The following is a 24,421-nucleotide window of genomic DNA, read 5'->3' on the forward strand; positions in this document are numbered from 1 at the left end:
ACCGCAATCTCCATCTCCAAGGTTCAATCAATTCTTGTGCCTCAACCTCCAGAGCTGCTGGGTCTAAAGCTGCATGTCACCGTGCCTGGCTAACTTTTTGTTTTCAGTAGAGATGGGGTTTTGCTATGTTGCCCAGGCTGGTCTGAAACTCCTGGGCTCAAATGATCTATCCACTTCAGCCTCCCAAAGTGCTGGGATTACAGGTGTGAGCCACTGTACCCAGACTTGTTGTACATTTTAAACATACAGAATACAAATTTTTAAAAAAGTAAATTTGGCAATGACTATGTAGCACTGACAGGAAGGAGTAAGAGCATTTTACAGTAGGATAAAAAGTGAGAATTGAAATGTAGAATGTTACCTTGATGGAAAGACTGACATTAAAAAGAGGTTATTTATTCCCAGATTATTTTATAAATATATTCAACTTATAAAGCAAAGAGACCCAAAAAGTCTAAGATTGTAATATGCATTCTGAGTTCCTGAGTAAGCATGAGACTTCCTATGGAATAGTTATCAAAAGGTTATGAACCAAATAGTTTTACCCTATAAATGTGTCACCTTAGGGGAGGCCTTAAAACATCAAGAGAATATTTAATTCTTTTAGCAGCACGTGACTTTTCAAGCTAACCAAATTTTAAATGTTTAAAAATTAAAATCAACTTACTTCTGTGTCTACTACAACATTGTAGAGTCGTTCCCCAGCCACTAATTCTAAAGCTGTGGTTGCAGAAGTATCTTTCACACTAATCAGAGAAGCCACAAGTCCTTTCACACAATTTCTATTCCAATTCTTCTCTGGATCCCTGATATAGAAAAGTTGACAAAAATTAATCTTAGATAAGAAAGTAGAAAAAGTTATACTTTATTCATCAAGAGCTCTTTTGGACAATACCTTAAACTGAAATGAAAGCAGAATCAGCACATGGTTTTAACAAACCAAAAATTTAAAAATATGCCAAATGACTAGCTAGCCGTTGTTTTTAAATCAATCAATAGATATTTCATTATGTTTCAATTTAATAAGAACAACTCTGATGTTCTAATCCCTGTAATACATGATTACTGTAAATATTCCATAAAAAACCCACATAGCAAAACAAATTCTAAGATGAAAACGTGGATATTTAATATTAATGACAGAGTAACTTTAAAGACATTCTGAACTAAGATTAAGTTCCCCTCGTTTTGATTTTATGTTTGGTGGCATCATTAGCCATTAAATTTCACAAGAATTGCCCTGCCAACATTTGAAACATTTCAACAAATGTTTAAAGGAAAAATACCAATGACAGAAAAGCAGTTTACAACAAGTTTCATTAAAAAATCTTGATGTCGACAACATTTCAGACTGCTTCCAGCTTAACTAAACATGTCTTGATTACAGAGTTAGACACTGTCTCAAAAGAAAAAAAAGGGAAGTCTTAATTATTACTATATTAAAATTCAAGGCTTTAATCTCTTACTTGTATGCAAATCGAAGATTGGGAAATCTGGCTAATAGAGCTTCATATGTTTCTTTCAATCTACTAATATCACGAGACAGCTGCCTGCGCTTTTCTAAAAGGCTTTCTTCTTTATTTTCTGAAAGATAAATTATAATAAATTAAAACCAAGTTTAAAAACTCACAGTATACTGTTTTAAGGAAAATATCATCACTACTTCCAAAGCATGCAAAAAATACAAATTTCTGATAAGTATTAAGCATGCTGAACCTTCCAATTTCTATCCAGTGTCAAAAAGACATTATTTCCAACAGCAAATAACACATTTTCATTCCAAAAACTAACATACAAATTGAATGCCTACTAATGTAGAAATACACAAAAGACATTTCTGAGCTTTCAAATGATTGAAGCAGGAAATTCTCAATACTGAGTTCTCAAAAATTCAAGAGTTATTTTATAATTAGATTTTTTTTACTATATTTACAAACACTTCTTATACTAATGCTCTTTAATAGGGTAAGAAATGTTTCTTATTTGCTTGTGTTCTTCATTTAAATTAGGTTTTCATAAAAAATCACTACCTCCTCATGATCTGATTATCATGTTTTTTAAAGACAAACCTTCATAATTTAGCTTTTCCATTTCGGCTTCGAGTTTTTCTTTAAGTCTTTTTACAGCTTCTAAAGCTTCTTGATCCTTTCTGTAGCCACTATCCATCTTCTTAACTTCAGCTTGTTTATTCTTTAATTCCTGCTGAGCATGCTTCAACTTCATCTGAGCCTGTTACAGAAAAATGAAACAGATTATAGGATGTATGAGGCAGACAATGCTAGTAATTAAACAGCCAAAGATTCAGATTGGTTTTACTAAGAAACCTTAGCCTTAAAAATTTAATTGTTTGGTCTCCTGGATTAGTATTTCAAAAGATTAGTCATTTCCCAGTATTTTCTCCTCAAAAACTACTCAAAGTATAAACTAATATACGATTAATATGTTGTTTAAAAATGTGAAATTTAAGTCCATATTTTTAATATTTATAAGACATGACATTAAAATGGAAACATTCTATCAAATAACTGTCAGTAGCTGGTTAAATTAATACAAAGCTAGAAATCACAACTCTAGTTCCTTTCCCTTCCACTTAGTTGTTCATATTTGTATTTGCATATATTTGTGAGTGTTAATAACAGTAAAAAAAAAATGAATTGGGTAATAAGATATAAGATTATGGAGAAAAGGAAGCTAAATTGACAGAAAAACTTAAATGCTGACAGTCTGATAATTAAATGCTACAACTCTTGATATTTAAATGCTAGAACTATTTAAATATGTCACACCTTCAAGAACTTATATAACTGAGCACTGCTTCTTAAAACTATGAACTAGTATTCTAAACCCTAGATGGGGGTGTCCTCCAAAACTGTATGATACATTTCTTCCCAGTTCCCTTATAAAATAATAGACAAACTGAGAGTATTTTGAAGATATTCTACTGTTGGGAGTTCTTATAAATTTGTGACTACCATCTCTGTCATGTCTGAATGAAAAGAGTTGCAAATATATAAAGAGAAACACCAGAGGATTAATGCATAATCACACATATTTGTGTGCCTATATTTTAAAATCTGTGTCTTCCATTAAAAACAAAACAATGATGGGCCTATTTACATGTATGTTTTTTCTACTAGCAAAATTCTTGTGTTCATAGGACTTTAAGTTGCACTACTATGTAAAATCTGAGAAACATTATAATAAACTGACAACACTTTTAAGATTATGAAATCAGAGTGGGAAGATCAAAGAGTAGAATGTGGATAAATGTGAGGTAGAGATCCTTCCTAGAAAAATGTAAAGTTTCAGAAGCAAGGTTTTAAGAACTAGGTATGATAGGCAAAGCAATGGGAGGGACAATCCTAACGCTTAAGACTTCAACATTATAATATCAATAAAAAATAAAAATAGCCAAAAAAAAAAAAAGACAAGAATAAATGATTAATCTCCAAAATTCCACACAGTGCTGCAAACAGAACAAAGCACTTATATACTGAATTAAGGTAATTTATGTTGTACAGCATCTTAACAAATTAACGTCACCAATATTTAGCAATCAACATATTTGACTTTTGCTGTATTAGGCATTAGAGATGCAGATTAAAGTAAACAAACAAGTTCCTTGACATTGATTATTTTCAACATTATGTTAACAACTGCCAAAGCATAATGTGAAAAGAAACTTCTTGGGAAAAAAAGCAATCACATAGTGCTTAATGTCTATATTTACCTGTTTGGCTTCTGTCTGAGCTTTACTTATATCATTTTTACAGGCCATCATTTGACCAGCAAGAGTTGCTTCTGCTCCATCTTCATTACTGGACAGGCCAGCGGAAACAGCATTGAAGTGCTGCTGTGCAGCAGCCAAAGCTTCAGCATCTTTATTACTTGTCTCTTGAAGGGCATGCAGTCCATCTGTTATCTTTTTAACCTCTTTTTCCTTTGCTGCTAAAGTTTTAGAGTCCTTCAGGAAGAGTTTCAAATTGAAAAACATTATGTTTCAAGAAAAACATCCACTTCCTTATACACATAAACCCTTAGGTAATCAAATTCCACAGCAATTTGGAATAAGTATAAAATAATTTAACCATCATAACTTTATAAATACTGAATTATCATTTTGAAATTCACTCTCAGTTTTTAGAATAAATGAAACTCTTATACTACATGAAATATTTTCATTCCATGTTACACATTAAATCCATGAGACACTGGGTTAAAAAACAATTGCAGATTTAAACAAATCACTTGAAAGAACTAAAAATGAATTTCTAAAGCTGTAAAACTTAAATAACAGATATCCTAAACTAACTCAAAAGTAGAGATTTTAGAATTAAGAGCATGTATATGGAAATATTTTATAAACTGTCAAGAGCCATAAAAATGTGAGCATTCCTTTTACAAAAAGTATTACTATCACATAACATCTTTTAAGTAATATTAACCAGGTATCTGACACTGCAAGATACCAGCACTTAAAAAAGAAAATTTAGCAATCTTATTTACAATTAAAGTGACAAGAAATCCTGGCCCACTTGATTAGTTCATGATTCATCAAATATTTATTAGGCGCTTATATATAGCAGGCCTTGTCTAAGACATTAAAGACACAGACTGAGTCGCTGTCCTAAGGGAGCTGATATTCAAGATATAGTAAACAAACAAATCAAGTACGGGAATAGAGTGATACAAACTATTACCTTAAGAATAATAATAAGAGAAGGCCTTTGAGATGCCATTTGAAGAGAAGACTGGATGAAGTGAGGGAAGTGATACATGTGGTATCATGTGTGCAGATACTGTGGGGCAGTACACTCGACAAGCCCTGAGGAACGAAGTGATACTGTGCAGATACATGTGGGGCAGTACACTCGACAAGCCCTGAGGAACGTGTTTGAGGAACTGGGCTAGGAGCACAGTGAGTAAATGGTTAAGGAGCCAAGAGTCGTATCATGAAGCACCTTGCAGGCCATGGTAAAGATTTAGATTTAATTATATAGTTGATCCTTAAACAACATGGGGGTTGGAGTACAGACCTACCATGCAGTCGAAAATCACATATATTTTGATTCCCCCAAAAACTTAACTAAGAATAGCCCACTGTTAACCAAACCCTTACCAATAACACGATTAATCCATGTTTTGTATGCTACAACAAATACTGTATTCTTAAAGTAAGCTAGAGAAAAGAAAATGTTAAGAAAAGCATAAGGAAGATACAGTACTGTAGTGTATTTATTGACATCGTCAGTTTACATCATGTGTTTACAAGATAAATCATGTCTGAAAAGGCAGGCGACCATAGCTGCAGATGTCAATCTACCGTACATTATCAAGCAACTCAACTTTTTCTTGTAGCATCCTGACTTCTCTCTGCTTTATGGGAGCATTTTCAGTATCACTAGTGGCACTTCATATGGATCTCATGTTATTCAGGTTTATGGCATTTTTCATCCATGATGAAAAATACATGAGAACCACAAGAAATCACTTTCTACTGAGCTCTGCAACTCACTGGAAACATGAACCACTAAGAAGTAAATGATTAATGTCACACTGAGTTTACTTGAGCTCACACAACAGCAATAGGAGGTAGTCACAAAATTATTACAGTAGTGCACTATGTTCTATAGTTAGTTTTATGCAGTTATCATTTAATGCTGCATCTGGGCTGGGTGTGGTGGCTCACGCCTGTAATCCCAGCACTTTGGGAGGCTGAGGCGGGCGGATCACAAGGTCAGGAGATCAAAAGCAACCTGGCTAACACGGTGAAACCCCATCTCTACTAAAACTACAAAAAAAATTAGCCAGGCGTGGTGGCATGCATCTGTAATCTCAGTTACCTGGGAGGCTTAGGCAGGAGAATCACTTGAACCTAGGAGATGGATGTTGCAGTGAGCCAAGATTGCGATACTGCACTCCTGCCTAGGCAACAGAACGAGACTGTCTCAAAAAAACAAAACAAAACAAAAAAACCTGCATCTTTACATTTGTTTATATTTCTCTCAACTGCAAATAGTGCCAAGTATGGGGTTTGTGTAAGTTTTGATAAGTTTTAACTTTTAGTGACAGATTTTTGCATATTTTATGGTAGTAAATGATAAAATAAGACTAGTGCCTACATATATTTTGTGCGTTTATGACATTTTATCTTTTTATTTCTAGGCAATATGGTATTTGTCTGCAAGTTTTTTTCAAATTGCTGCAGACCTCCAAATAATTTTCCAAAATATTTGAGAAAAATCTGCCGACAAGTCGATCCATGCAGTTCAAACCCATATTGTCCAAGTGTCATACAGTGTACACGTAACTCTGAAATCACCAAAGGATTTTAAGCACAGGAGTGATGTGATTCAACTTATATTTTAGCTTCTGTAAAAAACACACTACAGAGTGGCAAGAAGAAAACAGTAGGGCAACTAACAGGAACATTACTGCAGCTACCCTCACGATAAGTCATGGCTTGAATGAGGTTGGCAGTAATGGAGGTAACAAAAAGTGGCAGTATTCTCATTATACTTTTAAAGTCAACAGAATTTGTTGATGGAGTGGATCTAGATATTTAAAGAAAGGCAAGAATCCAGAAGGACTGTAGGATTCTGGCCTAAATTAGGTCAGAATTTACCTAACTTACAATTAGGTAAATAGTGGTAAGATTTACCAACATGAGGAAAATGCAGTAACTTAGGTGGGTTTGGGTAAGTGAGGAAAATTCCTAAATCTATTCTGGATATGTTAAGTTTTACACTTTTTAAAAGTCATCCAGGTAAAAATGTTAACTGAGTAGCTGGACAAAGGAATCTAGATTTCATTGGACAACTACTTGGGTGTCCTTAGACTAACTTTGTTCTCCCTTTCTCAGTTGCAGTTCTCAAAAACAACTGTAGAATGTGCTAGAAAATGCAACACTCTGATAGAGGGAATAGCCTGTATAATCCATATTCTAGTTCAGTTCCCTCCTAGAAACATGCATGTCCTTTCATGCTTTAGCTCAGGAACTCATGTCAACCAGTCAATCATGTCTGGGTTTATAGCCAGGGGTATAAACACAGGGCAAGCTACTTTCTGCGATCCCTCAGCTGTATGGGGAACATACAGATGAAACTCCATCCAACCCTTGTGGGTTGGCCTACCATGAAACCTAAGCTTCTACTGTCTATTACTGCCGATATGTAAGAAGTAAATCTGTCACACATAACTTGTGCTGTATGAGTGAGTTCTATAAACACCAACAAGTTGGTAACTAGTGCATAGTGAACTTGTTTCACATCATCAGTACAGGTAGTAGGATCTGTTCTGACAGAATCATGGCTTACTGATGAAGCTGGAATGGCTTCACCCTTTCCCTTCCCAGCCCAGGGCAGAGATGTCACCCTGAAGTGTTGAGGGGTTTGAATATGCAGTTTGATGTTTTATAAAGGAGGTGGCATAATAAATGGAATATAGATGACCTCTTCAATGAATGAGCTGGCTGCATGGATTAAGGCAGAGAGAAAAGGAGAAATGAGGAAGCTCAGCACATGATCCCTGGTTATTGGACACATGTAATTGCTCATTCCCAGGGCCAGAGAGCTCAGGAAGTGGGTAGTCAGATGGATCCTGAGAGAACAGACAGTCCCTGAGGCATTTGAGAAAACTAACACGTACAATGTAGGCCTTCATAGAAAAGGAGGCTCACTAGCTAGAGGACAGGTATACAGAAAGGCCAGGGAAGGCTTATACAGTCTGGTTGAAGTGTTTAATAAAGGGACTCTGTGGATCCAAATGGCTAAGTGGCATAGTTTAGAGCGGGACCAAGGTTTCCAGGTCCCCACCAAAGATGGCCCTATATCCTCATCAAGATGAGAAAAACAAATGAAATAGGCTTTTCTGGAGTTCTTGGATATTGGAGCCCACAGGACATACTTCCAGTTTTCCTAGGGAAAAATTAAACTGATGACCATGGGAGGGTTTCAGGCGAATGTAATGACTCACTATGCTTATCTGCTTGTGAGTAGGATAATTTGTGTCACTTTGGGTGCTGGTGACTACAGTTCCCACCAATGAGTATGGATACTGATAGTTTGGTTGCCTGTAATGCAGATCACCACGACCACCTGAGGAGGTATGCCCCTCGCAGCTAAGAATTTGAGCTATACCAGTGGCGCATATCCACATCGGCCTGCCACCTGTTACTCAAGACCTCATATGTTACTCAATAAAACCAGTACTGTGTACCAAGTGGAGAATAAGACATTACTTTCTTAATTAAAACCCACTATAGATAAGAATGTCACAATGGCCTATTACTTTCTTAATTAAAACCCACTATAGATAAGAATGTCACAATGGCCTAGTCTGGCTGGTCAGAAAGGCGTGTGGGGCATGAAGACTAAAACTGGAAGGTCACAGGTTGAATGCCAAGGTCACACGGACACTAAGCCAAGGAAGTATCCCAGATGTAGTCAAACAAAAATTGTTGGTGCTGGTGGCAGTCATTAATAAAAATGAAGCCCCACAGCTGGTAGGTCTCTTGGGTACATAAACACAGCATGTTACCCAAGTGGGTGTCTTTTTTGGCCCCCTTTAATCCAGGTGCCCAACAAAGCCGCCAAATTTGAACAGAACACTTTGCAGTAGCAGGCCTTAGAAGATAATTTAAAGTGGTGGCCTTGGTGCTGCTTTTGAAACATTTATACCGTTAGCCTGATGCAATGATACGTGCCCACAATCTCTATGCATGCTGACTGAAGTCTACGGCAACAGAAAATTGTCACTGGGGAAACCCAGCCTCTCAGAAGTTGAACTTTTAAGTTGCTTGAGGCAGCCACCCGATATAACCCTTTGGAATAATAACTTCTTGCTTGCTATTGTGCACTGGTGGAGACTGTGTGTCTTAAGGCCAGAGCACTACATGCGACTCTGTGACTTAAACTGCCCATTCTTACTTGGGTGCTTATAAACCCTATCAATGAATTGGGGCAGGCTCAAAAGAGCTCGATTATCAAACGGAAATGGTACATTTGAAATCAGGCCAAGTTGGAGCCCCAAGGGACCAGTAGGTTTCAGGAAAAAATGGCTAGTTTATTAGAAAGGTCCAAACAACCAACAGAGGATGCTTTGGCTTTTCCTCTGGCTCCCAAGATTCTGAGATGTGCCTACCAATGGCACAGCATGGTTTACTCAAAGTTCCATCAAAACCAGAGGATCCTCTTGACTGTAACCAGCATCAGGTCAATAAATGGTCATCTTTTGACTGAGACTGAACATGGACATTATGCTCAATGGCCCAAACCATATGCAGTGGTGATGTCCATTCGGGCCATCCCATCACCGTATCTTGCTACATTTTACCAACTCACAGGCTACTGAAAAAAGCCTAGCCATCTGGGCAGAAGGGCAAATGAGTGACTGGAATGTTAAAAAAAAAAAATCCCCTTTGTGAAGACTCAGTATCATGAAAATGGCCATACTGTCCAAAGTAATCCCCATCAAGCTTCCACTCACTTTCTTCATATAATTGGAAAAAAACACCTTAAACTTCTTATGAAACAAAAAAAGAGCCCACATAGCCAAGACAATGCTAAGCAAAAAAAAAAAAAAAAANAAAAAAAAAAAAAAAAGCTGGAGGCATCATGCTACCTGACTTCATACTATACTACAAGGCTACAGTAATCAAACCAGCATGGTATTGGTACCAAAACAGAGATACAGACCAATGGAACAGAACAGAGGCCTCAGAAGTAACGGCACACATCTACAACCATCTGATCTTTGACAAACCTGGCAAAAACAAACAATGGGGAAAGGATTCTCTATTTAATAAACAGTGTCAGGATAACTAGCTAGCCTTGTGCAGAGCAGAAACTGGACCCCTTCCTTACACTTGATACAAAAATTAACTCCAGGTGGATTAAAGATTTAAACTAAGACCTAACACCATAAAAATCCTACTAGAAAACCTTGGCAGTACCATTCAGGACATAGGCATGGTCAAAGACTTCATGACTAAAACACCGAAAGCAATGGCAACAAAAGCCAAAATTGACCAATGGGATCTAATTAAACTAAGAGCTTCTGCACAGCAAAAAAAACTATCATTAGAGTGAACCAACAGAATGGGAAAAAAACTTTTGCAATCTACCCATCTGACAAACGGCTAATATCCAGAATCTACTAAGAACCTAAACAAATTTACAAGAAAAAAAAAAACAACACATCAAGAAGTGGACGAACGATATGAACAGGCACTTCTCAAAAGAAGACATTTATGCAGCCAGCAAACATGAAAAAAAGCTCATCATCATTGGTCATTAGAGAAATGCAAATCAAACCACACTGAGATACCATTTCACACCAGTCAGAATGGCAATCATTAAAAAATCAGGAGACAACAGATGCTGGAGAGGATGTGGAGAAACAGGAATACAGAAAAAGATGAAAAAGGAGCAAGCAGCATCAGTGTGTGAAGCTTAAGGACATGACAAGACTAAGGAAAAATGAACCCAAACCAAGGCAGGTTCATATGTTTAGAGCTTGACAAACCTCACTTAAAAAAAGTAATTAATGAACTGGTTTGAACTGTTGGATGCCGCAACACAAACTGCTACATGATTCATATTGCTTCAAAATTTGCCTAAATTTTCCTCCAGTTTCTTAATTCAACAACTGTATTTATCTGCAAAAATATCTAAGAGGGCAAATAAATTATTTTGACAAAGTTAATTTTTTTTCCAGTGAAAACGCAAATGTTTATCCTCACTGAAGAACAGAATCACCCTCAAAAGAAGTACCACAAGCTCCAAAAACACACCTACTCATCTACATACATGTGAGACTATATACTCAACTCTTCTGTTACTATGGATGACCTATTCCTAGTTCTTGCAAATGCGACCTCCTCTAATTATACACTAGTTCCTATCCTATTTTCAGCAACTAAGGGGCCCTATTTTAACAACTCTCCCATCTCTCTCTTCTGAATCATAAATGACGCCTTTTCTACTGGATCTTTTCTGCCAATAAGGAATTTATTTATCCCATGTAAAATCAAGTCAAAAAAACTCTTCTGTATTACCCTCATTAGCTCCCTATTTATCCTCCTTTCAGAAAACTTCTCAAAAAGTTATCTATATTCACTTTTAATTTTTTCTGCCCTCATTCTGTGGAAGTATAAACACAATCTAATCAGGCACTCATGGCCACTTCTCCTTGAAACATCTTTTTAACCTAGACTCAAGGACAACTTACCTGCATAATTTTTCTTACACTATTCAATCTCTTTTGAATGTTGAGATATTCCAACAATAATAGTGAAAATATCCCAGGGCTCCAAACTTCCTATATAAACTTACAGTCTTGATAATTTTATCTAGTCTTATGGATTTAAATAACACCTGTACATTGATGATCCCTCCAAATCTGTATGTTTGCTGAGATTCAATATTCATATATTTAAGTACCTAATCAACATCATTTCTTAAGATGTCTAACAGGCTCCTCAAGCCTATTACACTCATCCTTTATTTCTTAAGCTTATGAAACCTGTTCTTCCTATTCTCCACCTTACTTCAATGGCTACCCAATTTAAAATCCCAAATTGTACCCTTTTCCCCCTACACTCCTAATCCCCTGCCCCGCTTTACTTTTTCTCCACATTAGTTATCACTATATAACATGTTATATGTTTTATTTATTTTATTATCATTTCCCCCAATGGAATGAAGACCCACAAGACAAGGACTTTTGACCACTGATCAAGTTGTAACCCTAGCCCAGACAACTATATTTAGCTCTGAGTAGATACTCACTAAATATTCATGCAATAGATAAACATACACTAGAGACATATTAAGCTCACTTACCTCAACCATATTTTTTTCCAGCTCTTTGCGTTTGCTTTCTTCACATGCCAGATTTTTCTTCTTGAGATCAAAAGCACTTTGAGTTTTAGTATTAACTCGCTGAGCCTCCGCAAGAGCATCTTCTAAAGATCGAAGTATACCTCCTATTTCCTGTAATAAAATAAGCCAATTCACTTATGTAAAATTTGTTCCTGTTGTCATTTTCTTGTATGAGTTCTGTATCAAATAAACACTTTTTTATAAGTTATTTCCCTATCTTACGGCAAGATTAACAAATCAATATGGAAGACAATGCCCATCGAATCCTAAATAGTTACTATAATTTAATACTTTTTTCAGAGCACATTATCCATTCTAATACATATGTTCAGACCTTATCTTTTCTTTTTTCCAATTCTTCTATTTCATGATTAAGTGCTTTTATTTTTTTATCGTTCTCACACAATTCTTCCTGAAGCTTTATAACTTTATCTTGCATTTCTTTTAACTCCTCAGCTGAGCGTGCTTTGGTATCTTCAGCCAGCAAAAACTGATAAGCAATATATAAACGACTCAAATGTTCTATTTCTCTCATTACTTTTTGGTACTCCAAGTAGGAAGATCTTTCCTGAAAGGAAAGAAGTCACAAAAAAAGAATAACTCAAAATTGTATTAGAAAAAAAAAACACAAAATCAATTATGCAACATGTATTAAATTTCTCATTACATAACAGATTTCATTCTGTATTAAACAATTATAACATTTTAAAATGGAGGAAACTTTACATAATATTAGAAGTCAGGATTTTTAGATAGCATTATACCATATTTAGTGAATCTTTTGGCTATTTCTTTTAAAGAAATATGGACATAAGTTTCGTAAGCTAGTGTTAATTAGTCGATTAAAGACAACTTACACACCCACCAATGATACACTATTAAATTAATTCTGTAGTATTACCCAGATGCCTACCCATTATTTTAAGCACTAACTACTACAAGCATTTGCTCACATTATTACTAAACTTGATTCCCACAAGGACCTATTGGGACCAGACAAAGTCACAACTAAAATCCTTAATTTAGACATAAAAAACAAATTTAGAATGATTAAATGATCTGTCCACGTTGTTAGATTTAGGAAGAAATTGCACCAGATCAAGTCTAGGACCTAAGTTTAAATTCCTGATGGTTTCTACTAAATCATGCATACAAAAAGCGTACCTTCAAGATGATACTTTTTCCAGTAAAATCTACACTACTATATGGATTCACAAGACAGCTTTAAGTCTTAGTACAAAATTTCAATAAGCATTTAATAAATTCCTAAATGGATATCTTTAAAAACAACATTGTTTGGATGGGCACAGTGGCTCACTCCTATAATCCCAGCACTTTGAGAGGCCAAGGCAGGTGGATCACTTGAGCCCAGGAGTTCAAGACGAGCCTAAGCAACAAGAAGAAACCCATCCTACAAAAAAAAACAAAATATAAAATTAGCAGGCAGTGGCGGCATGCATCTATAGTCCCAGCTACTCAGGAGGCTAAGGTGGGAGGATCCCTTAAGCCTGGGAGGTGGAGGCTGCTGTGAACTGCGATCATGCCACTGAACTCCAGCCTGGGTAACAGAGTGAGACTTGTCTCAAGAAAAAAAAAAATGGAGTTTATAAATGCATTCTTTCACAAAATACTGCCACAGTTTTTGATGTCAGGAGCTGCAAAGATTACAGAGAAAACGCAATTCTGTTTTTATACCTTTTGCTTACAAAATACCTTGACAGCAATAATTATACTGACAGTCCTTATCCTGGAAATTTCCACTCTGTCAATGAGGGTTTCTAAGAGTGCCATTATCTTTAACAAATGTTGTTCCAGTCAATCCTAATTAATACTTCTATGAAGTATTAAAATTTGGCATACCATTTTCTGAAACTATAAAAATTACTCTCCAGTATCTTATGACTTAGTAGATAAGTACGTATCTTCTGCAAGCGGAAGGCTGAGCCTATACAGTGCCAACTCTAATTCTTTAACTCACTGCAGAAAAAAATCCCCGAGAAATAGTATCACTATGTGTATGATTTTGGATACATCACTGACTTTTGAAAGACATTCTAATTGATTATCTTCACATATACAGAATATACCTCTTTTAATTTTTGAATGGTTGGAGTGATCTCTTCTTCAAGTATCTGGAAAATAAAGTAAAATCAGTATTTTCAGTATATAAAGTACCATTAATATTTATTTGGAAGAGAAGTAGCATGGATGACTATGGAAAACTGAACCAAGAAAAAAAAATTCTTCCCTCTTTACAGCAAAAACTCTTAGCCCAAATTTACATTCTTCTCCAAAAATGTTTTATATGAATTAATTTACCGTCTTAATTTCTTTCAGCTTTGCCTCCTTTTTTTCTATAGTTTTCTGTGCAGCTATTTTTTTGTATTCATACATCCTGGTTCCAGCTGCTTCTTCTATCATGGATAAAATCTGGAATGACAATTTTATTAATGTTTAGTATCCAAGACAAAGTGTCCCACTGGAATTTACATTAAGTATATCACTTTTGCCCTGACATTGCTAAACATCTTAGCAAAATTTGGCCCAAAGGAATCATAAAAATACAGTAATTTCACACAAATCTTATCCTGTAGGCTTTTTCTGTAGGAATGAATTCTGACAAACACCAGTTAAGCAAGACTCCTTTATACAATCAAAATCAATTTTAATATTTGGGCATAGTGCCAAATATTACACAAACATACAACTGTCTTTACTAATCATTCCTAAATAAACAATGTTTCCAAAAATTTTTAATAGAAAAAATATTTTTAAATGGACTCTCTGAAAGATTAAAATAATATCTATACCCACTATTTTTAACATCCATAAATGGTACTCTTACCTCTGGAGGTTTCATATTCAATACTTTCGTAATTCGGCCCTGAAAATAAAATGGCAAACTTACTAAGATAACAAATTACAGAAAATGTTTATCTGTACTGGCATTCATGTTTATCTAGACTGAAACTACTGTGACTCAATATACCAATCTTTGGGGGTCTTTCTTCTACAATTCTAGAATTTTGGAACTTTGCTATTCACTTTCTCACTCACCAGTGATACAAATTAGGCAAGTTATGAAATGATACAAATGAAATAATCCATTAAATGATACAAAGTTAACAAGGACCAGGTTTCTGAAACAGTTAACATTAATAGGTAGAAATATTCAATTTTAAAACACATAAATATAAGAAGAAATTTTAGCATAATTGATAAACTTTTAAAATTTGTTTGAATGATAACCCTCCAGGATAATTTCACAAAACAGATAACATACTTCCAGGTCTCAAATAGAATAAAATTTTTCCTATCAATGCCAGAAAACCATTAAATTCATTCATTACCAAAAACAAGTAAAAAGCCTGCACACTCAGGTCTCAGAGAATCATATTACTAGAATGTAGATTCACTTAAAGTAAATTTTCAGCTTTGAAGCTCTGATGTAGTGGAAATATTTTTATTTTGGTTCCACTGACACACTCCCATTGACTTTACTGTAATTCTCTCAAAGGATAGCTGGAAGAGTCAAATTAAATAGTGTAAATGTAAAATAAAATCGGCCTTTATCCCTCATTTGTGTGTCTCTAAATAAGAAAATTATGCAAACTTTTATACTTGTAATATTAAGTCATTAATCCAATAATTTAAAAGGACATATTATGACAATTTTTGTACAGTTAACATGTATTATTGAGTGACAAAATAAAAAGTCAAGGAAATCTAATTCCAAACATTCTAGAGAATTCAAAGGCCCATAATATAGAATATATTAATGCAAGTAACTAAACCACATTTCTTAACAGATGGCCGGACACAGCAGAATAATAAATAGAAAATATAAAATCCAAAAATAAGGTCCTTCTATTGTAATTACTTTCAAGTAAAAAATGTCAAAACTATTATGAAAGAGATATAAAGACCTCAAACAGAATACCTGCATGATGAGAAAGTGGGGGTTGTTAACATTAAGGCCAACAGAACAGAAGAGATCCTGTACTCTGGTGTTGTTGGCATTTACTCCATTGATTAAATATTTATTTCTACCACCAATAACCACCTAAAAAAGAAAGCAATATTTTAAATATTAGTGTACATGCACACCTTGGGCTGTGATAAATTACTAAGTATATTAGCTTACATTTATTTGTTCTGTCTGACTAGCAGTAAACAAAACAATTCTGCATAGTCCGACAAGCATGACATGGCCAAAATCGCTGAGTCAGGACACCTAGTGTTTAATCCAAGTACTTCTGCTAACTAGTTACATAATTACACACAAGCCTTTTACTCTGCTATGCACCAGACTCGGTCTCTCAGGTAACTTCTAGCTTTATGTTTCCAAGTATATGTAAAACATACTTGCCTTTCCTAGTTACCTTCTTTGTTCCTTTTCTACAGAGGGTAACTCTCTCTACTTTATAATGGGAATAGAAGTCAGACAAAGTAGCTTGACATTAACTCATGACAAAATTCAAAAAGCTATTAATAAAGAGATGATTTGTGACTATTTAAAAGAAAGGGTAATCATGGAGCTTCAGTATGATTTCATTAAGTCGTGCCAGACACCATACTCTGCTATCACACTTAAATTGTCATTTATTGGGTATGACCATCTCATCTACCAGATTGAGGTCCTTAAAGACAAGCACTGTTTCTCATTCTTCTAACTGTGCATCCCAATACATTCAAGAACACCCAATGTACATCAGGCACTTAAATTAATATTGAATAAATGTTAGTTCATTTCTTTTCCTGACAGGATTACTGTGTTGGTAGTTCATATATTAACGTCTTTGAAGAGATCTCTCTGACAAGAACTTTATGACAAAACTTTGATGAAGATACAGGTTTATGGCCTGAATGAGGACAGGAAAAATTACGTGGATTAGTATGAGATTTAGTGACAATTCCTAGAGGGTAAATATTTGATGGATGCCTAATGGCATAGATCATTTCTGTCCCAACCTAGTCGACCATTTTTTTTTTTTTTTAACCAGAGGTGTTCATTAAAATAGAGAAGAAAATCTGTAAGTGACATAATGCAAAGATGGATAGTATATGGGAGCTGCCAACATTTAAAACCTTGACAAGCTGAAAACACTGCCTGACTATATTAATAACACACCTAAAAAAATTTTAGTGGTTTCAAGTAAATCTAATATGAATCCACAATGTATTATCAACACTCCAATGCTCTATGGGAAAAATAAAAGTAGAATGTCTAAAATGAAATAATAACTCTAACTGGACCAATTCCGATACACTCAATCTAAGATGCCATTAAAAGAAATAGAAAGATAGATAAATGGAGGGCAGGGAAGTAAACTGGAGCATACTTGGTATAATTAGGCAAGTGAAGGAACTAGAAAAAGACCTGGCAAGATTTCACTTAGAACTGAAATTTGTATACTTGCATATCACTTAAACACTGAAACGGAATAAATTAGATTTGCTCTTGGTGCTCTCAAGAGGACAAGGATCAGTGTATAAAATTTTAAGACAGCATACTATGACAAAATTTATAGGAATAACTAATAAGACCTATCCAAAAACAGAATAGGTTATCTCAGAAGACTTCAAGATCTCAGGTACGCCAGTGTTCAAGAACAGCCAGAGAAGATTCATGTATGTTTAAGATTTCATTTATTGAGTACTTATATTGGATGAATAACTTTTCAGCTCTCTTTCAATCCTCTTAGTGATAGAATGTCCATGATCAAAATTTTAATATAAGGAAAATATTCTTAAGGAATCCAGTCAGAATTTAATGCACCAATTTTGCACATGAACTTCCTCTAGCACTTTGATGCAAAGGCATAGGCCAAAAAACACATCAGACATAAAACTTCTTAAGATACCAAAATGTTTAATCGGGCACTCACCTGCCTTGTTACTGTGATTTCATCATGAACCTCAAATCCTAAAGGACTTTGCTTTTTGTCAGAATTATCAAAAGTAATTGACACCGAGGCTTTGGTAATACCAGCCTGCCCATTTTTGTAAACTAAATCTTGTAAATTAGAAGCCCGAACCTAAAATAAAGGATGAAAAGTTTATAAATTACAAAACTCCCTATATACAAAGCAGCACTAAAAATGGATTCCTTGCTGTTGGAAAACCCACCAATATTGTGTCCATTAAGCAGACAAGGATAGGCAGCTGCATCCTCTGGCAGGAAAAATAAGGAAAAGAGGCAACAACCTGCAGTGGACATTTTTCTCTACAGAATGCTTTCAATTCTGAATTGTTTCCTATTCGTTTTTCGACAAAAAGTTACTTTGCAAGATATAAAGACAGTGCCCATGATTTTCACCAGTCATCCAATCCATGAATAGGATTTGGAAAGGCATCATTACACAGGGGTGAAAATACTCTGGAATGAGACCACTTTAAAGTCAGAATGCCTGAGTTTTGAGACATTGTTATTTCTAAACATCTTAAAAGGATGAACCTTAGGCAACCTCTCTGTTTATTTTCTCATCTAAAGGAGTAATATTACTTTCCTTAAAAGGTTGCAGTGAGGTGTAATTTACAAAATGTACAAAAACACAAATGAAGAAAATATTGGTAAATCTCCAAAGTTCAGTAAGGATTCTCCTGCCAAACTTAAAATTCACACAAATGAGAAAGTTTACACTTTACCTGAGACAGGTTGGAGATGCCCAGCAAAAAGCAGATGGAGTCCAATATGTTGGATTTTCCACTACCATTTAAACCAGTGATAGCATTGAAGAGGGGGTCAAAACCATTGACTTCGGTCCTCTGAGCATAGGACTTGAATCCCTCTAGAACAATTGACTTAATATGCATTTTCGACACTGTTTTGCGTCAGCAAACCTCTGACAGGCATCAAACAGGCCACAAACCAGTTCTATACGAAACAGAAATAACACCGTCTAAGTGGAATGTGAACCTAGAATCATAATGAACACGAGAGGCAAAAACAGGAATAAGAGGGCGACAGAAATAAGACAGCCACTTGACAAACTATCTCGTCTGATATAGACAACTTTCACTTACTCGAAAATATACCAGAGCCAGCCACCGCCTGGAAATTAAACCACTCAACTGGGAAGGAAGTCTTAACTATTTCTCCTACCTGTTTTTCCAGGTTTGCCTTCTACTTTTACCATACTCTAGCTAGCAAAGACTACGAATTATTTCATATCTCGTTCTCTTTGCCCATAACGTGCTTTTCTCTGATACTGGCATAGCTTACTCTCTACTGCACGCACGTCTCTGCTCAAATGTCACCTTACTGAAGTCCTCCCGGACATTCCTATGTCACCTCTCCACATTCCTTCACTCGGCTTTTTCCTTCATGGTACTTAAAGCTAATGTCAGACGGTCATTATCTGTCTATAAGTTCCTGTAGGTTCTTCACCTACATCCATCATGGCATCCCCGAATTGTGCTTGACCGCGGGAGGAAGGGAAGGCATTTAAGTATTTACTAGAGATGAGATGTATCTCTCACATTCTCCAACTTCTAGCTTTTACTCAGGCTGTGACCTAGCTTCTCCAGGCCTGTCTACACCTCTCTGCCCTACTCAAAGGCCGAACAGGAATTAGGCTTTATTCCTATGGTCACCTGAGGCCCCTTTTTACCACTAGGCGTCCTCCCCGCAGCCCCCGCCTCCCGCCAGGAAGCCTAGCCGCGCTCAACCGGCCGCGCTCAGGTAGATGCCTCACCGCTGCCTCAGGCCAGGGTTTGACGCACTCCAAAAACTCCTCGGGTTGACAAAGGAGGGGAGCAGGACAATTCTCTAGCCGCGGCTGCTACGAAGCGAATTTCACCATAGCTGCTACAATCCCCGCCACCCCGCTCTCAACACCCGCGCCGGAACTATTTATTCCTTTGAATTTCGGCGCGAGCAAAGGACCCCACCCCCATTGCTTATTTCCTGTGCTGGTGCCTAGGAGCTGCCTGTCTTTAGGGTTCTATTTTTCTCCTGCACTAGAAGGATTAAAGCCGTAGGGCAATAGGCAAGAGAGTCTCGATAATGGCAGCTCCGCGGATCCTGCGGCGCGGGCATGGACACTACAGGAGCGGGTGGTATATGTTCACATCGGCATCCGGCATGCTATGGTCAGCCCCACACCTCGGCCCGGGGTCCTCGCGCTTCGCCAGCCCCGCCCCACCCCGGGTCCTCCGGTGGGCCCGCGGCGCCCTGCGGACCCCGCCTTCTCGAGGGCTCGGCGTTGCTTGCTGCGGCGACCTTCCTTCCCCTTGAAGCGACAGAGTCAGGAATTGGGAAGGCTTCCTCTGAGTGTTCTCGTCGGTTCTGTTTTGGAAGCCTCAGAATCTTCTGGGGTTTACTCAGATTGCTGCAAAGTAACAGCTGTACTTCGTTGGGCCCAGAGAGGCGCCGGCCTTCGGAGCACTCTGGCTCGCCTCCGGGCTCCGCCCGGTGCTGGCTGCGGACCTGGCGGAAGAGCCTTTTTATCTGAAGTGTCCTTGTCGGGAAGGGACAGTAGACTACCGAGAGCTGTTCAGATCCCAGAGTGGAATTGTGTGGTGCTAAATACCTGTTCACCTCCCTTACACTGGAAAGCGGTGTAATGATTAACCGACCTAACCTGTCGAGAATATTTCTGGAAACCTTTTAAGAGAGGTCACGTTTATTGATTTCTGAGTATTAGGCTGTGTTCCAAGAGCTTTTTAAAATCCTCGTAGCAACCCTATGAAATCGCAAATTGCCCTTGTTTGACAAATGAGTAAAATGAGTCCAAATAAAGGCTAAGCAGCCTGTCTAGTAAGCTGGGATTTGTTCCCAGGCGGTCTAGCTCCAGATAACATATTTTTAAATACATATAGGCTTCATGCATAGAATCTAGTACTATTAATAACCGATCCTGTTAATTGGTACGTATCGTTCTTTAGGAAGAAAAAAAGGTGTCAGGATTACTCACGCTTCCAAGCACGTTCATACTAAAGAGGGAGGGCTTAACGGTGGAATGGGTATGGTGTTATCCTAGGTGAGGTAACAAAAAGATGGAGCGGGCAACAGTGCTGTTTTGGGATGGCTTGATCCTTTAGGACTTCCATAACAAAATATCATAGACCGGACAGCTTATGAACCATAGAAATTTATTGTTCACATTTCTGGAAAGTCCAAGAGCAAGGTGTGTCTAGGGAGGGGTGCTTTCTGTTTAGTGGATAGCACCTTCTGCCTCTGTCCTAACATGATGGAGAGGGCAGAGGGGCTCCCTTGAGCCTGTTCTATAAGGACCTTAATCCTCTTCCTCAGTTCCCAAGAGGCCATCTTCTAAAACCATCAGTTTTGGGGTTAGGATTTCAAAATGTGAATTTTGAGGGACACATCTAGACTACAGCATCTGCATGTTTTTAAAGTTGCTTTCTTGGCCCTGGAATGACAATGCAGTCATCTCAACTGGTATTAACCTACCAGGAATGTGGCAATATTTTGATAATATTTCTCTTTAAGGGAGTAAAATAAGTTTTATGTGTTTTTTGTTTAAGAAAGGATTCATTTATTTGATATGTTTACCCACTTCTGTGATGTCAACCATGGCCAATTCATGCTAACATGAATTAAGCAGATATCTTTATCTACCTTGATTCCTGCATCCCCTAGGTTCCACAGCTATTCACTTGTACTAATTCTGTCAACTCTTACACATTTACTTTCAGCTGTGTCTCCTTCCTTTTATCATTTTGTGAGTAAAGAATTTGAATTTGCCAGCCAGGCACAGTGTCTCAGTCCTGTAATCCCAGCACTTTGGAGGCCAAGGCCGGCAGATCACCTGAGTTCGGGAGTTTGAGACCAGCCTAGCCAACATGGAGAAACCCTGTCTCTACTAAAAATACAAAATTAGCTGGGCGTGGTGACACATGCCTGTAATCCCAGCTACTGGGAAGGCTGAGGCAGGAGAATCAGTTGATCCTGGGAGTTGGAAGTTGCGGTGAGCCAAGATCGCACCACTGCACTCCAGCCTGGGCAACAAAAAGGAAACTCCGTCTCAAAAAAAAAAAAAAAAAAGACTTTTAATTTTCCAACAAATCCTAATGTGGACTTTGTCAAGTTGTGAAACAAAGTGGTTTTTGCTATGAAAATATGTGTTAAGACAAACTGTAGTCTGGGCACTTTAACAACTAGCTGATACACTTATGTAAAATGGATGAAAATATATATACAAATGCGCTTTTGTTGGATAAGGACTTCGGGGTGGTTATAAGAATGTGCAGATCTACTCCCATTAAGACTATCGATTAAAATGAAAAATGTTTGTAAAGGCAGAGATCTCTATCAGTTTTAGATCTCTATCAGTTAGGACCTGAGGAAATCACTGATGACTAAATTGCAACCCTGCCTCCTGAGATCACCACTGGTGGGTGGAAACGAATAAGGCACAAAGCCAATAAAGCCCTCTGATTTGGAGATGCGAGGTAGAAAAAGAGAGTATAGGGTAGATGCAGTGTAAATAAAACACTGTTCTTGCTTCATCACTGTGGATGTAAATTGTTTAAAAGCTTCAACACTAGCAGGCAGTGTTTCAAGCAGAAATCTGGCAGCTAGGGTAGCTGAGTCCTTATATGGAAGGCATCTGTGCCAGCAAGGACACACATACAGCCATAAAGCAGGACCTAGGATAAAGATTTGGTCCTCTACTCTTCTAGGGAATTGGGAGGAACCTGCTTTCCCTTGGGTATACTTTTCTAATTTTAGAGTGCTAAAGAAGCTCTTCTCACAGGGACCCAAGTGAATCCTTTCTCCTTGGGACAAAGGACAGAAGAAAAAAAGAAAGGACTTATCACAGAAATAAGGAAGATTCATTTTGTTGAGATTATTTTTAGGTTCAAGGGAATGAATTGATAATGACAGTAAGTTTATATTTTTACATTGTATTGACTAGCAGCACTTTTTTTTTTTTAGAGACAGAGTCTCAGTGTGTCTCAGGCTGGAGGGCAGTGGCCTAGCAGCACTTCTTAAAGACAGTCATGCACCACATAACATTTCAATGTCCAACTACGTTATATGACTGTGGTCCCCTAAGACTAATGGAGCTGAAAAATCCCTATTGCTTAGTGATGTTGTGACATCATAGTGCAACATATTACCGTTCTATGTTTAGATACATTTAGAAACACAAACAGAACATTGTATTACAGTTACCTACAGTATTCATTACAGTAACATGCTATAAAAGTTTGTAGTCTAGGATCATAAGACTATGCTCTCTGGGTTTGTGTAGGTATACTTTATGATGTTTGTACAACAATGAAATTGTCTAATGAGGCATTTCTCAGAACATATCGTCGTTAGGCAACGCATGGCTGTATTTTATTTCTAACGCCATATTATTTGAACTGTGGTTCACCAAATATAACCTGTTTGACAAACCTGGGAAGAAACACAGCTAAGCGTAATTTAAATGAGGAGTGGAAAAGGAGGTTATTCATTCACTAGTAGGATCTGGTTAGACTCATTCATTTTAATTTCAATGACAATGTTATTTTCAAAAGTACATGTTCTGTTCAGTTCTTTGTGCAATCTGCCTATTCTTTCATTATGATTTCTATTATTTTGCCCTTTTAATTAAGTTATATTTCTTTATTTTATCTTCTTTTCTGGTAGTTCTGTTATTTTTAGCTTTTGAGTTTCTAACTCTTGTTTACAACCTCCACTGACTCTCATTCAGTGATTTATTTCCTCACATGGTGCTCTTCTTCAGTGGGGTTGTTTTGTTTATGGGACTCTCTTATGCCCTTAGTTTCAAGAGTCCCTTTAGAGCAATTATGCATTTACTTCTGCCAGCATACTGTAGCTTTTAAAGATCCTGAAGCATTTTTAAATGATAATTTCTCAGTTTGTGCCTCCTGAATTATGCAAATATTGTAAATTTAGATCTGTTGCAGGGCTGCAGTTTTGGTTTCTCATAAGTACCTTATGTTTTTGTCCCTATCCAAAGCTCCAAAGAACAAATTTTTCATTGCTTCCCCAGACTAGTAGATTGCCTTTTTCCAGTTCCACTGACTGGCAATTCCTAAGGCTCCAGGTGTTACCTAGAGACTTGGTTCCAGCTCACCTGCCTTATCAAAGCTCAGCCTCGTGATTGGACATTAAAACCCAGCTACTGGCTCCTGAGGCATATAGCCAAGTGTAAAATTTTGGAGGGCTACCACAGTATCAGTTTTGCTTTCTGCTCTTCAATTTTTTTAATTTATTTTGGACACAGAATTTTGTTTTTTTGTTTTTAAGGTTGTATATGGTTTCTGTAACAATTATATTTTATCCATCATTTCTATAAGTTCATAAAGGAAAACTCAGTTGACCATGTTGGAAGAGGCCTTCTTTTACTTCTCATGAACAACATCAGTGATCTTTGTTTTGCTCCCTCTGAGCCTTGCTTCCAGAGCTCACATTCCATATTCAAAGTCGCTTTTCCTAAAAACCAGTAATCACTTCTCTAAAGAAGTCTGGTACTAGTTCTTAAGAAAGTATTTTCATTTACTACTCATAAAATAAGTTATATTCTTACTTGTTTCATATTTGTTTATTTCTGTTTTTC

At 36.9% G+C, this 24,421-nt stretch overlaps 1 protein-coding gene across 2 annotated transcripts in view; it reads right to left on the reverse strand.

Annotated features, from left to right (window-relative positions):
• Positions 1-19,982, reverse strand: part of SMC2 (structural maintenance of chromosomes 2) — a 34,134-nt gene extending 14,152 nt beyond the window's left edge. The window contains exons 1-13 of one of the 2 annotated variants that reach the window (XM_017527767.2): positions 19,580-19,982; positions 18,531-18,801; positions 17,771-17,920; positions 15,823-15,945; positions 14,728-14,766; positions 14,202-14,312; positions 13,970-14,014; positions 12,217-12,450; positions 11,844-11,993; positions 3,731-3,964; positions 2,070-2,229; positions 1,467-1,584; positions 668-806 (exon numbers count right to left, since the gene is read on the reverse strand). In XM_017527767.2, coding sequence (XP_017383256.1) covers positions 668-806; positions 1,467-1,584; positions 2,070-2,229; positions 3,731-3,964; positions 11,844-11,993; positions 12,217-12,450; positions 13,970-14,014; positions 14,202-14,312; positions 14,728-14,766; positions 15,823-15,945; positions 17,771-17,920; positions 18,531-18,698 — 1,671 coding nt within the window. In that variant the 5' untranslated portion in view covers positions 18,699-18,801; positions 19,580-19,982. The remainder of the gene's footprint in view (positions 1-667; positions 807-1,466; positions 1,585-2,069; positions 2,230-3,730; positions 3,965-11,843; positions 11,994-12,216; positions 12,451-13,969; positions 14,015-14,201; positions 14,313-14,727; positions 14,767-15,822; positions 15,946-17,770; positions 17,921-18,530; positions 18,802-19,579) is intronic. The other variant, XM_017527766.2, reaches the window with a different exon arrangement.
• Between the last annotated feature and the right edge of the window lie 4,439 nt (positions 19,983-24,421).

This window comes from Cebus imitator, unplaced genomic scaffold (genome assembly GCF_001604975.1).
Source record: "Cebus imitator isolate Cc_AM_T3 unplaced genomic scaffold, Cebus_imitator-1.0 Scaffold51, whole genome shotgun sequence".
NCBI lineage: Eukaryota > Metazoa > Chordata > Mammalia > Primates > Cebidae > Cebus > Cebus imitator.